The 14,865-nt window shown below is 33.0% G+C and overlaps 1 protein-coding gene across 1 annotated transcript in view; it reads left to right on the forward strand.

Annotated features, from left to right (window-relative positions):
• The window catches only part of LOC132699864 (potassium voltage-gated channel protein Shaw-like), a 98,290-nt gene that overhangs the window by 61,356 nt on the left and 22,069 nt on the right, over positions 1-14,865 (forward strand). The window contains exons 4-6 of the mRNA XM_060666807.1: positions 3,521-3,700; positions 9,309-9,500; positions 13,926-14,089. Of these exons, the coding sequence (XP_060522790.1) occupies positions 3,521-3,700; positions 9,309-9,500; positions 13,926-14,089 (536 nt within the window). The remainder of the gene's footprint in view (positions 1-3,520; positions 3,701-9,308; positions 9,501-13,925; positions 14,090-14,865) is intronic.

Consider the following 14,865-nt stretch of genomic DNA (forward strand, 5'->3'; position numbering starts at 1 on the left):
TATCCCGTTTGCAACAATTTTTCTTACAGTTGAATTCGGAACTTTGATCATGTCACTTGTTTTTATTGTTGCTTCTACTTCCCCTTCTGAATTTCTTATAAAACTGTAAACATTCAAAACAATTTTTGTTGGCATCCGAAGACAAGGCGATCCGTGCTTTTATTTGGTGAGGTAGTTCGTCTTCTAAATTGTCATTAGGTTTGACTACCATCTCCACTTGGTCTTCAAATTCTGCGTTGTTTTCCATGCCTTCTTCTAACAGGGAAACATCTGCTTCATTCCACGGTCTCCACATTTTTAAGTGTTTAAAAGCAGGAACTTTACAAAAATGTTTAATTGTAAAATTGTAGTAAATATTTTTCTGTATTCTTACGACGGACTTTTATCTACCGGGAATATGATCTATAGTCTTAAAAAAGGCGGTTGTTGTTTACAAATCGAAGAACTATGTCGAAGACGAAGAAGTGAAAACAGCCTCGCAGGGTCAAAGCTCGAGAATCAGGTACATAAATACCTATTTACTGGAACGATCACAGTCAAATACCTCCGAAAATATTGCAATTTAGATTAAACTCTTAAGAACGATACATATCACCTGATGTTAAAATAGACGCTTCTGCTTATTCAAAAATACCCCGCAGCATCAATGCTTAATCAAATTTAAAACGGTCCATTTACGTTTCAAATAAAAATTTCTACAAATATTCGTTACGGCCCATCTCAGGCAAGATCTACTTAATGCAGAATAAACATTTGTTGGGATGGATTTTACCGCGAAATTATGCGGTTAAGGTACTGTAAAATACTTAAAATGTCAAAGCAATAAATGCGCTATATTTTTGGTTGTATTATATGTAAGTATTGGATTCAGGTATTGTTAGTATAGTTCTGGATTTGTGATTATACAATATTCTGTATTCTGTAATTTTGTTAAATGTTAATATTTTAAAAACAAATCAGCCTAATTTTTGTTATATACGGATATGACCTACTACAAACCATGTATGTGTAAAGTAGTCAATAAATATTATTATTATTAATATTGTCATTATTATTTTAACTAATCACAAAAATATTGGTATGTGACTTTTACTAGGTTGTTGGGATCATGTTTGATCATCTGAAAAAAGCATATTTTTTATGCTATTAATTCAGAAAACTCCACCTGTTGGCAAGGTAAGCTGTGACAATCGCGTCACTCATAGGCCGATCTATAGCCTAGGAAAAGCTCCTTTTAAAGACGTTTATTTATTAAAAAACATTTTTGGAGATATGGACATTTAAGAAAATGTTCGAACACTCTCTTGTCCCCATTTTCCTTGCAGTGATAGGGCAAACAGCAAAAAGATTTGATTTTTTTTTCAGCTTTAAGATAGTACTCACAGTAGCTATGGTTAATGTTAAAAATTTTTGTAGAAACGCAGTTTTAAAATTGAAGATAAGAATTATGCTCTTGGTGGACATATGAAAAACTTTTGTTTAATACTTTTTTTTACAAATTTCTAGGACCGACCGTTTCCCTAATAGCGTACTTGGTTGTCCTGATTGGCACATAATGTATATTCTAAATTACAAATTTCCAAAAAAGTTGTTTGTGCAGACAAGCCAAAAGGATTGAATTGTTAGAAACGAGAAGTGTTGCAGTTAATCGAAAAATAAAAAAAACGAATTAACCTATTGTCAAAACTCTGTCAAATCGGACTAATCAAATAAGAGTTTTGCAAATTAAACTTCAGTTTCGATTTCGGCAAACTGCGTATCTGGCGTATCTGAGTTAGTCAATTAGTCATTAGTTACTGGTAATGTAATAAAGTGCATTAGGCGGAAATTGCAGCCAGCTTTCGCGAAACGCGGATGGAAATTTTAATTGTAGCTCGGTTAAGTGGTAAACAATCGGAAATGGTTTAATTTATTCTTGCGCTGGGCAATACTATTGACGGCCGACGCCATTAGCGGTATAAAATTTTGTAAAATCGCATGTTTTTTAGGAAAGAAGTTTACTAAAGCGCATGCATACGAGCGGCGCTGTCTGTGTGTAATTTAAATTGAGTAAAGCCCGTTTGTTGTGCATCGGAGGGTTTTAGACGTTATTTGCTTTGTCTGCGTAACAATGTTTTCGAAGCAAACCGTTCGTTGAAACAAATACGTGAAAACACACGAGTCAGTCTTTGTGCACCTAGTCAAGTGCTCCTCAGAAGTGAATAGAAGGAAGGAATCTATCCGCGTCTAAAATTATGAATAATTAAGCTTACGCAGCCACCAGAACAAAGGCCATTTGAATGTGGGAATGCTATTTTAGTTGTATTTATATAAAACAAAAAATGAAGTCAAATTAAATAAGCAAAATATGTTTTTCTACTTCCTACTCTAAAATACCCATTTGTGAACAGATCAAGCGGTGGCAAAGTTACACATTAAGATGTCAGCATCGTTGTTCGCGAGCCATTGCGTGGAAAAAGTATTTGTAAACAGTCACTAGTTCCTTAAACGATCACTCCGTGCCAAATCAAACTCGTGATTAAGATGTCGTTTATCAAACTTGTTGCACAATATACTACTGCTGTGGTTAAAGAGTCGCTAATACATTCGGGAAATATTTTTGAAAATACTAGTAACATGTTTTATATGGTCTTCAATTTCATCGCCCATTTCAAAAATCAAAAAAGCATAACTCTCGGGAATCACAATCACAAATAAATATACATTTTTTAATAGTATAATAATGTAATTTAAAATAAAAGCATCTAGAAAAAATCCATGAACCTGTTATTTTTTATAAAAAAAATTATTTACTTTTTTTGCTTGTTTTAATGTTTTTTTATATAATATTAATCCACACTGTTTTCAATGCTTTCATTTTAAGATGTTTTGTTAATAGCCGAAATTACTTTTTTAGAAATGTTGGTACATGGAAAGTTTTTCTCATCAATTGTACAATACTTCATTGTATCAGTAGCCGTTACATTTGTAAGTTTAGAATGGTAAGAATGTATGAATAATATATATAATTTTTAAATGTTGGATGGAACACCTCCTTGCGTCTCTTCTGTTTTGTCGCACAACATTGTTAACATGTTATTTCCTATTTTCAAGTAACGTCGAAAGTAATTTTTCAAATAGGCCACTGTAATCCATAGGCTATTGTAATACTATTACAACAAAAATCTATTTCCAAGAGGTAAATAATTTTTTTTTTAATCGTGTCAATTTAAAAACCATCTTTAACTTTAACACCTATTTCAGATATCGTTTCAATTTTCGCCTTATCATATTTTCTAAAATTTAAGCGAATAAAATTTGCAATGTTTATTTTTCGGGAATGTTGGAAACTCTCGCGCTGTTTTTTCTACGCATTACGCCATTAATCCTGCTCAATCTCTGGTTTCGGCCGAAAACGTTTCTCCGCCCCAGCGATAATTTATCAGTTATGCCTTGCTTTCGTTTTTACATTCACATAAAAAATTGTTTGTATTCAGGGCCGGCGGGGTATTTTTAATATTATCATCTAACTCAACTTCAGGCTACATTGGCGATATTAGACAAGCTGGATATAGACGCGGAACGGCCCAACGATGAAGAAGTGGCAAGAATGTTCGGGTACGAAGAGGCGTACCACGCCGGAACCCTTACGAGGTGGCAGAAACTTAAACCCAAAATATGGGCACTATTCGACGAACCGTATTCGTCATCATCGGCCAAGGTACCACCGCTCAATGTGCAGCATCGAAATGTGAATATTAATTTTTACTAATACATTTCTCCCCTTTTTATTACTAATAACGTATGCTTCAAGTTAGGATAGATTTTTTTTCAAAGAAACTTCTACAGGCTACTGTAACATTTTTACAAAACTTTTTGCTTGCTTGCAAGTTCGACTCAACAAAACCCGACGCAGGATGAATCCAGAAGTTTTATAAAAAGTAGATAGAAATTTCAATTTTAAAAATTGCTCCACACTTGGTCCAAATATTGGGAGCTATTTTTCATTGTAGTAGTTGAGTGTACACGCCGTAATTTTTAGAGAAAATGAGTGATAATTTGTGGAAGTAGAGTCATAATCGGTTGAATTATATTGAAAATATTAGGTAATTCAGATTTTTTTTTTGGATAATTATGAGAAATTTTGTAATTTTTGCGGGAATAAGTTGTTCATTCTAAAGATAGATTCTGTGGAAAAATATGATGTACTCTAAGATTAAGAATAATGATATATCACTTTTAGTGATTATTTTCAACGAACCTTTAATTCGATTGAGGGTGGGTCGTTTTGGGTAAAACTTATTAAATATAAACAAAAAACTTTGAAACTTCTGAAAGTTGAAGGAGAATAAGAAATTAAAAATATATTACCTACTTTATGACTTAAGTATTTAAAAATAAACTTTTTTCTTTAAACAATTTGGTTTAGTAGCTTTCATTTTGGCTGTTGAATTTAATTAAAACTTAAATATATATTTTCAAGATCACATTTCATTATTATGTTAATAATTGCTCGTTCTATAGCTGAATCGCTCCAGAATTTATTATTTTTAAAAAAAATTTGAAAAGTATTATATATAATGAATGCTGGGGGTTTTGTTTTGATTGCACGTATTTTTATTGTGTTCTACTTTCGATAGTATTTTTCCTCTTGGTGATGTAGTTTTACTGTTTTCAAATTTCAGATTAATAAACACAATACTTAAAAAGTTTTATTTATTTAAATAATTAAGGTGTAATTTTTTATAGAAGTGTGTGTACCCAAATCCACTACTGAAATCTTCGTCGATGCTGCCTTAATTGTTTATTTTCTTTTGTTAGTTCGTTTTTAATCATCTTGACCGCTTTTGGTGTCCTAGAAATTCTAGATGAAGGTAATAGATACATAGGCCGAGCTAAGACGAAATATTGCTTTGTTTCCTAATGAAACATACGTTATTGTAGTAAATGTATTAACGTTTTTCCTATGGGACAATGACTGTTATACGAAAACTATAACAACTATCTAAAATGAAATTAATAAATATGTAATAAATAAAAAATAATTAAAACACCTTAAATTTTTTGTTCATTCTTTATATATAAGTAATAGTTATTGTCCCAGGACTAAATATTGCATGACCTGCATATACCGTAATGTAAAGGTCCCGAACAATACAAATAAAATCAAAGCGATTCGCAACCGAGCGTGAATACGTAGCCGTAATAGTAAGAGATCAATTCTATCAAAAGCTTTTAAGCAAATTATGGAAAATAAATATTTAGTTAAATCGCCAAATAATTCCGCATGGCAAGCGATTTCACAAAGATAATTTTTCGTTGGGATAATCTCGTTCGTGGATTTTAATTAAAATGGGAAAACTAAAAAAACACCTCCGCATTGGTATTGGTATTAAGGGGGGCCCCCCGCGGGCGTCCAAGCACTTAGGCCACCAGATGGGCCCGTTGTGCCCCCAGACCGCGCTAGAGGGCGTCCAGAATGCCGCCCCTCCTAAAGAAGGTCAGCAACTCCTTTAGTCCAATACCTGCACTCCGGGTCATCTCCAATGCCTAGCAAACAAAGATGCCTCCTAAACTTGCAATTTGCTTTGTAGGCCGCTGTTAGTGCTCTACACTCCCTTCTGGTCAGTCCAAGCAGCTCCTTGGTCCGAGGGAAGGCGGACCCACCCATCATAAGCCTCGCCTGCCTCATTCCCGGAGCAACACCTCCCCATTTAAATATTCAATTAGAATTCGAAATTATTATGAATGTATTATTATAGACGTGAAAGAAACGTTCTAATAAATGCTCAGTTTCCATGGTGTTGAATATTAAAAAAAACGGCTTTTTACGAATACAATTGTGTGGTTGTGAGGTGTACGCTACTGACTTTTTTTGCAATTTTTGTTATTTACTTTCAATAAGCCACTAACACCCAACTTTTTTTACTCTTGCATTGTTTTCGCATCTTGCGTCGTTTTCATGCGAAAAAAAAAATGAAGTCTAAGGAAAATGAGCACCACCAGCTTCGATGCAGTCCTGTACCCTAAGATGTCAAGTCTTTGTTTTTTTTTTTAGTATTGAATACCCGGTATCTTTGGCGCTAAGCATGCTGGGTTTATAAAAATAGCTAACAACCAACAACTGAGAACTTATTTTGTTCACCGCAATGGGCTATTGCGCCAGCGATCTAGTAATAGATTTTTGAAAATAGATTTATTTTAATAGTTAATAGTTTAATAGTTAAGTAACAAGTGTAAATATCGAAGTCATATATTATTGTCAATTCTCATGCCATTAAGATAACAAATTAATTGGAAAAGTGTCCGTGTCTTCAACAATAATTTAATTGTGAATTGATGTGTGTGGAATCAAAATCTAACGTAAACATTCATCCCTTATTTTGAAAACCGAGCTACCAAATTGTAAATCGTTTTAAGAGCGGACTTCATTCCAAATTCCAAGTGACGTCGAGTTACACTTTTAAAAAGTTGTTTTCGAAAATCTTAAAATTTTAATGTCTTCTCCCAGAACTCAATTTCTAAACTGCCATTGAGCGTAAATTATGCACAAAGTTGCGAAAAGTATCCGGTGGTATTCAACGGGCCAGAACAATGCTTGCTTAAAATAAAATGTTAATCTATGGTCTTTGCTCCGAAGTCGAAAGTAAACGCTCGAATACTATCGCGATTTCAAACATAACGCTGGTGCGTAATTTCAAAAGAATTAATTATGTCGCTGCGAATTCTGCCGCTACGATTTCGAGTTATTCAATTGCAAAACGAAAAGGCGAATTATATTTTATTGTCAATTCTTAAACATTGCGCTTTTAACTAATCTTCTTTTAAAGAACAAAATTATTTCCAGATAATAAAAAGACAACACTACTTCTATCGGAAAGTCAGATAAAATAAATAAATAGCTATGCATAGGAAATAAACATTTTTTTATGTATGCGAAATTTAAGCAGCAAACAGAACGTGGGTTAGTAGCTTTTTTTGTGGGTATTGGGAGTGGATGCCAAGAAAAGCTATGACTTATTTTATTTCTAGGAAACAATATACTTCTTTGTTAGGTATCTGATGTGAGCGCGCTGAAACGTATTAAAAAATATAAACCTTAGATGTTACAGCGAGATTTAGAAATATTGATTTATTTTAGGTATTTAGTTTAGATATTTATATATCATTCAAGAGAGCTATAACGTAGTCATGTAATTTGGATTCTTTTGAAATTTTATTGATAAAGAACCGACAATAAAAATATTGTCTATTTTGTAATTCGAAATGCCTTCCAGACTCACTTCAGCTCTGGTATAAACATAAATTTTCTAGTAATTTTCATCATTTGCCAGTGGCAATTGATAAAAGTTGTTCACTTAATTTCTCAAACAAGACTAAAGTAAGATATTACCGAGAAGCTACCAAAATAAAAAAGTATGATTCTAAGACTTTTGAGCCTTTTATGCACTGCCTAGTTTACCGTCAACTAGTGCATACGTCGAATCCGTTATGGCCTCAGTAACTTATAATGCTCGATCAATGAGATGTCACTTACAACCCACTTTCTTTTTTTCTTACGGTTAGGTATCTAAACTTCAGCCGCAGAGGATTTGAGACCGCCCGACTTATTCATTTGATCGATCACTTAGAAGCAGAGTCATTTCACTTAATTAGCTCTCAGACGACTGTGAATGATTGGTCATCTCTGGGATTTATTTAAATAACAACCTCACCGTCCTGCAGTGTACAGGGTGGCCGGTTTAAAAGGGGCCTGTACCTTATCTCGAAATCTATGAGTGTTATAAAAAAACGTTTTAATACAAAAGTTGTTTCCAGTAAAATGATCATTATTTTTTGGTAGGTATTATTTCGATTATCATTCACTTACATTTTTTTTAAATTGTAAAATATGTAATATTTTATTACATTTTTAAATCCCCTTTACAAGACGAATGCATAGCTTTGCAAAGGTTTTTGTAACGTTAAATATTAACTTTCAAAACATTTTTAACAGATTTTAGAAAATAATGCTTTTTCTCAGACGCTATACAAAATTGAAATATTTTTATCAAACACGCTGTGTTCCGACGTATCGCAAAATGTTACTTCCCTAAAATTTTTAAAATCAAACACCCTATATATTTTTGCATTCTTGGATGGCCCTTTAAAAGAATCCAACGATATATGTGAATATTGATGTGCGATGCATCGTTAATTTTTTTTGACAATTTCTTTCAATTCCGAGGCAATATTAACGGAATTAATTCAATTTATGCAATCTTTCAAAAACCTCTCCAATATAAGCGTAATCCTTATTAACAGTGCAGTAGAGAATGATATATAAATATTTATATACATCGTTGGATTCTTCTTTTAAAGCGGTATTTAAAAATTTATTGGAATATAGGGTGTTTCATTTTAAAAAAGTGTAACTTTATTTGACTGTTTATATTTATATACATCGTTGGATTCTTCTTTTAAAGCGGTATTTAAAAATTTATTGGAATATAGGGTGTTTCATTTTAAAAAAGTGTAACTTTATTTGACTGTCCTGTATATTGGATCTGGTGACAATTGAATAATACAAAAAAAGGTTTAACTGAAAACAACTTTTGTATTCAAACTTTCTTTAGAAAACTTTTCAAGATAAGGTATAGGCCCCTCTTAAAAGGGGTACCATGTACATAAAAAGTTATCCCATTAATAAATAGTTTTTTTTCTCTATATGTGGGGTGTTTCGTATTTTAGTTTTAAGCAATTAAAATGTTTCATAATATAAATAAACCAATAAGCTAATTTCTAAAGTCTCAACGAATAATAGAGAGCTAGCTACAAACTATTTATAATAAAAAGCAAAATATGGACTTATGAAGAGTTTAGAAAAAATGTAAATAAGAATCTATTTAAGTAATAACTAAATTACGTTCTCAACCAGTCTACACATGTCTGAACCCGACTTATTGGACAATAAGTATGATGATTAAAATGATTATTAATTCAATATCAAGATATGGGGCGTTGCATAAAACTTAACACTGCTTATACATAAAAGGTTGCAGTCAATTCTTATGTGGACTACACTATACTTGAGCCCTGAAGAAAGTTCAACTAACCTTAATTATCGATCCTTCTTACCCGCTATTCTAATTTAGCAATTTCCTTAGAATCTATTCCACTAAAATAAAAAAATCATTCAAGGTATGATTCAATAGAGATAAAATTTAATTTTCAAATGATTTAGTTACGGCTTTTCGGAAACCAATATTAGAACCCGCATGTCAACCTTATCGACATTCCCTGAGCCGTTTGAACGAATCCGCTAAGACATAATTTAATTTTGGTTTCAGATAGTCGCCGGAGCATCCGTGTTTTTTATTTGTGTGTCGGTGTTCTCGTTCTGTTTGAAAACCCACCCTGACATGAGGGTGAAGTGCGAAAATCATAAAGAAGCGGACTGCACGGAACCCCATCCGTATTTTCTTACGGTCGACCATTTTTGCAATGCCTGGTTTACCTTTGAATTGTCCGTCAGACTTATCGTAAGTATACCTGTTATTAATTATTTAATAATAATAATTTATTATAGAACAAACGTCAATATGATTGGGCCTCATTGAATGTAAATGTGGGAATATTAATACTACATGTCAATGATTATACAGGATAATCCTTTCAGTCTTTCGAAATGTCGAGCTATGATTTGAACATGACTTAGGAACAAGAGAAGCACTCTTTGTCCTGAACGTTATTGCACAGTGCACGGATATGAATCAAGACACGAACAACTGATAAGAATTCTTAAAGAAACGAAATTAGGCAACAGAGATACAAATCATCACATATTTTTATTTCAATCAGAGAGCGATGGTGAAAGAGGAAGGAAGTAGCACAGAAGAAACAGAAATCTGAAGAGGTATGAGATAGGGGTGCGTGCTATCTCCGATGCTGTTTAACCTTTTCTCAGAGGAAATAATGAAACGAGCATTAGAAGATGAGACGAAGTTTATTGTAATTAAGGGAGTCCTGTTGGATCACAAATTCAAACTATTTACAGATACTGCTAAATAAAGCAAATATATGGAGCGAGGAGTTTGGATTGTCCTTAAATGTAAAGAAGACAAAATTCATGATAACATCCAAAACATCACAAAACAACCACCAAATTCTTATAAACAATCAATATATTGAAAAAATTGACAGTTATAAATACTTAGGCACAAATGTAAATAGTATAATGACTGTTCTGTAGGACTGGTGAGAACAACATTTATGAAAATGAGAAGACTGTTTTTGTTGAAGCGAACTCAGCTGGGATTTAAAAATGAGGATGGGGCGGAGGCATGGACTCTGAAGAAATGGGAAATGAGAAAACTAATGGAATTCGACATGTGGATATACTATTACAATTGATACTATACATACGCATAGCCTTGATGATTGCCAAACTTCGCAAGAAGAAGGAAATTTTGTGCTTTTCCTCATATGACGACGGATCCCAGATCTAGTTTTGAAAGTATTAGGGAACAATGTTGATAGAGCAATGGTTATTTACATCCATTACTTTTTTCATCTGTCTAAGTCAGAAAGGTTTCGATAACATTATTGTTTTGTAAGTTTTGCAAGTATCATAGTCACTACTTAGCGAGCCTGGCGTGTTTTACTGCCTTCTAGTCAATATCTCAATTAATATATTTAATGCCACGGCTGTCATTTCTCTCTAACCAAGATTCGGATTGAGTAATCCAAACAATAACTTAAGGTTGGTTCTGATCCTCAAAGGTATAAAGTTTATCTGACATTGCGTAGCTACTCATAGCTCATCTGAACCCAAAACTGTTGTAGTAATTGAAGAAAGAAATATTCCCTGTTTTTATTGGAAACCACAAGAGTTTACATGCTAACTAGGTAACTACAACTAGCAGTTTGGAGATACAGAGCGTTCAAAGTTTAAATTTTGTTCTGAAATTTCTCATTAATTAAGAAACAGTGCTTCTAGAGGGCCCGTATTATTTAAATAAATCAAATCATATTTCTTAATCCGTAAATGGTTGAAATATAATGAAAATCTGAAGTCTGAATCTTTTGTAGAAAAGGTACTTGTGTTTATGCCGTTTAATTCTGTCGGTTTTTCACTTATTTTCATTTAATAAGTTCAAGGTGTTGATTTTTTTTATGAATACGTATAAAATATATATAAAAAAATAAAATAATTATTTTTTCCAGTGTGGGAGGCGTTATATGATTTGTGATTTGACTCATGCATTGCAGTCCTTTATCAATTACTCTGCATATCTGATGTACATTTTGTGCTGTCAAAAGCCTATGGAATTGTGGCTTTGAATTTAAGGATACGTGTTAGATTTTGATTGTCTTGATCTTCAGGGAATATGTTGCACGTAGATCGATTATTTATTCAACTGGAGATTAACATCGGACCGGGAGGATAATGGAGGAAAATTTGATTTTTCCGAATCAGGTTCCTACGAGAATAACGACTAGAGTAAATTTTGCAGTTCGAGCTGAACTTTTAATCCCACGCCGATTGGAAATCGAGTTTCCACCACACCCCGGAAATATCGCGAGCCATTGTTAGCATCGTACAATGTTTTAGCGAGGCCGAAATGGCCGTGCACCAAAAAGAATCAGGTGTTACCAGTTCCGCTCTGAAATTTTACTGAGAAATGTTTCGGAATAAATAAAATTATAACGTACTGGGAAATCTGGGGTCAGTGATATGAAATTGTTTCAATTTTCTTTAGGATGTTCGATTTGGCACCAATGCATGTTGAGACTTTTTATATCTCTATAGAAAAATATTGTAGGAGAATGTAATAGTACAGAAAAGGTGGCATATTTTTATAAAACACCTTCAAGCAAGAAGGAACATTTATTTAACCAGATTACATTAAATTTAAGTCTGGAAGAGCCAGCTTTTAGACTGTCGGTTCCAAAGAAATCCCTACATAGTTATAGAGCTTTAGCTCTTAGCAGACTTCACAGTTTGGATAGTGAATCCTTTGTGCTGCTGGTTGCTTTGGATTTCGTTACGCCCAGCAGATAAAAAGTATTCTCAAAAAGACGTTTAATTGGCATATCCTCTGCTGTTCTTGGGGTTGCTTCCTTCCACTTCCATTAACCTTAGATATCTCGTAAGTCCGCAGAAGATCTAACATTATTCTAAAGTCCTTACCTTCATAGCTTAGCAGCTCTGCCGAAAATTTAGCCCAAATGTTTCTGAGGGCTTTATTGACCCCTCTTAGCGTGTCTCTACATCATTGCCGGGATTTTCTTTCCATCCATTTTTTGAATGCTGATTTTGAAATGTGTTTAGCCGCATCACAAAACGGTTCTGATCCCATTATGTACCTTGACCGGCCTTTGCATGTTTATCTATTTATTTTATTTATTTAATCAGAGTGTATGAATCGTAGGGTCACTAGGGTAGAGTAAAAAATTATACTCGAGGAATACCACAAAAATCAATTCATTAAGTGGCTAATCTTCATCAGAAAATATAAGCTTTACATATTCACGTTCTACGTTCTGGAATTCATTCCGTGAAATCTACTGATGCTCAAGCTCTCTACAAGTGATTCATTCACAATAAATAAAATGCAAACCGAACCAAAATATTTTCAAAAAATAATAGAAGCTTAAATGCACATAAGACTAGTTCAGTTGCAGTGTCACTCACGTCGCTAATTTGTTTGGCTGCAAGGTACAAGTAGGAACTGTACAGACGTTGTTGTTTCATGAGGAAGGAGGTTTTTGGTGGAAGTTAAGGTTGAATATCATTTGTTCCAATAATTTCTTCTAATAATAGACGCCTTTTCTCTTCACACTAACTTTCATTGGAAGTAAATAAACAGGATTATTATTATCATCATTATTATGACTATTATCAACCCCTTCATGAATGAAAATCTGCTCGTTTTCTTACTACAGCAACAGAATGCATTTTGCAATGTATTAGTCCACATTTAACAATTTTAACAAATAATAAGACTAACAAACATAAAATAAGCGTCTTGCTTATGTCAAAATATTCAAAATTTTTAAACGCATTTGTTTAGCCGTTTTGATGTTGAATTGACTACGAATAGTTTGTGTTGAATATTTATTATTTTATACAATATTTTATTGTTTTATTATTGCGTTTTTATAATCATTATAGAAAAAACTTGCAGTAATAAAGTTACTGTGAGTAAGTTAATTAACCGATCTTCTAAAATTTAGAATGAAATGGTATCTGTATTGTTTACGAATTTTGCCTTGGGTTAGATCAACCGTGAGTAATGACAAACGAAAATGAAATTACGTCGTCAGAATGTATCAAATTTCGTCCCTTAAAGGGACGGAGAATAAAAATTTCCTAAATATTAAAATTGTTTATTTAGGCGAAATTTTTCTGGGATATTAATGTCGCTAACGTTGAAAAGAAGAACGAAAAGTGAAATGAGACAAGGTAATTTATTAAATTTTATTGGCAACAATAGTTCAGGCGTTATGGACGCTGCAAGGTTTTCTATTTAACAAAGGCCTTATAATGTTTGGCTAATGCTTTTAGGTTAGCAATTCACATAGATATGCTTCATTATCGCAGCTTTAGTAATTAAAAAAGCAAATTAATTCTTTTGTCCGTGACTCGGATGGATGTTTTTAACAGACTCTCTAATTATGGTGTTTATTCTAGTGGGTTAATTAAAAGTACACACATTTCTTCAATTTAACTCATTTTCGAGTCGATGGATACTGATGAGATGATTTTTTTCCATTTTCCATTAAGGAGGAAAAATACGATATCTATATTTTTCTCCTACCCGACACAAACATGGAGTATGATTTCCATTAAAAGTGGAAACAATTTTAGCCCGTAATAAGCTTTTTATATAATCGATGGCGAAAAATGATTGGGTTTTGGTTTTCTCTCACAATATGATATTATTCCTGTCTTCCTATTTCAGGTTTCGCCAAACATAATCGAGTTTATCAAATCTCCAGTAAACATAATCGATTTTGCTGCCACCCTGAGCTTTTACATCGACATGATCCTCATATTTGAGAAGAAATCCCAGCTGCTCGACTTTTTCAGCATCATAAGAATTTTGCGGCTGTTTAAACTTACAAGGTAAGTCGACAATAACTGCTTAAATGTTTTGAAAATGTTTTCATAGTTAAGTTTAGTTTTCAAAATGTTCAATCGAGAATTAGAACGGGCATTTTTAAATTGCAATTCCTCCGGAGGCGGGTCAACAGACTCAATTAAAGTCGAGCAAAATAAAGAATCTAAAGAGAAATTCTCCCATGTCACGTGGTCATCGCTCTCTATTTAATTGCGTCCTTCTGCTGGCGTTAAGCTCTAGTTTATCTTAATGGATCAATTTTCCGGCTCCACCGCGAGTTCAATGAATTATTACAGAGGGCATTGGAAGAGAGAAAACCGCATACGATTTGCGATTTTTGTTGGCAAGTCCGTGCTTGAAACTGGTTTGGGTAGTTTATAATTTTTGATGATTTTTTTAACAAACATTTTTTTAATTGAAAATATGCTTTTTTATAAATATAGTGGTGACGACACGACACTTTATTAAGATAGAACATAAAAAAAATACAGTGTTTATAAATTAAGACAGTAAGTTATGAACATTTCAAGTTCAAAAATGTTATCTTCAAAAATAATAAGATTGTATTTTTCAATTTTTATTGCGATGCTCAAGCGTCTCGTGTTGCACTTTTAATACCCGAAGAAGCGGGCTTTGGAAAATGCTTTTGCAAAGTATGTTTCGACCCTTCATTTTAAAAATGGTATCAGGAATGTGGATTTGTTTAAAGTAACCTAAAATGGAGTGAACTTTTTTTTATCATATTACCAAAATAAATTTTCAATTTCAATAGTTTTTTATA

The sequence above is a fragment of the Cylas formicarius genome, unplaced genomic scaffold (genome assembly GCF_029955315.1).
Source record: "Cylas formicarius isolate icCylForm1 unplaced genomic scaffold, icCylForm1.1 PGA_scaffold_3__17_contigs__length_32017465, whole genome shotgun sequence".
Taxonomy (NCBI): Eukaryota; Metazoa; Arthropoda; class Insecta; order Coleoptera; family Brentidae; genus Cylas; species Cylas formicarius.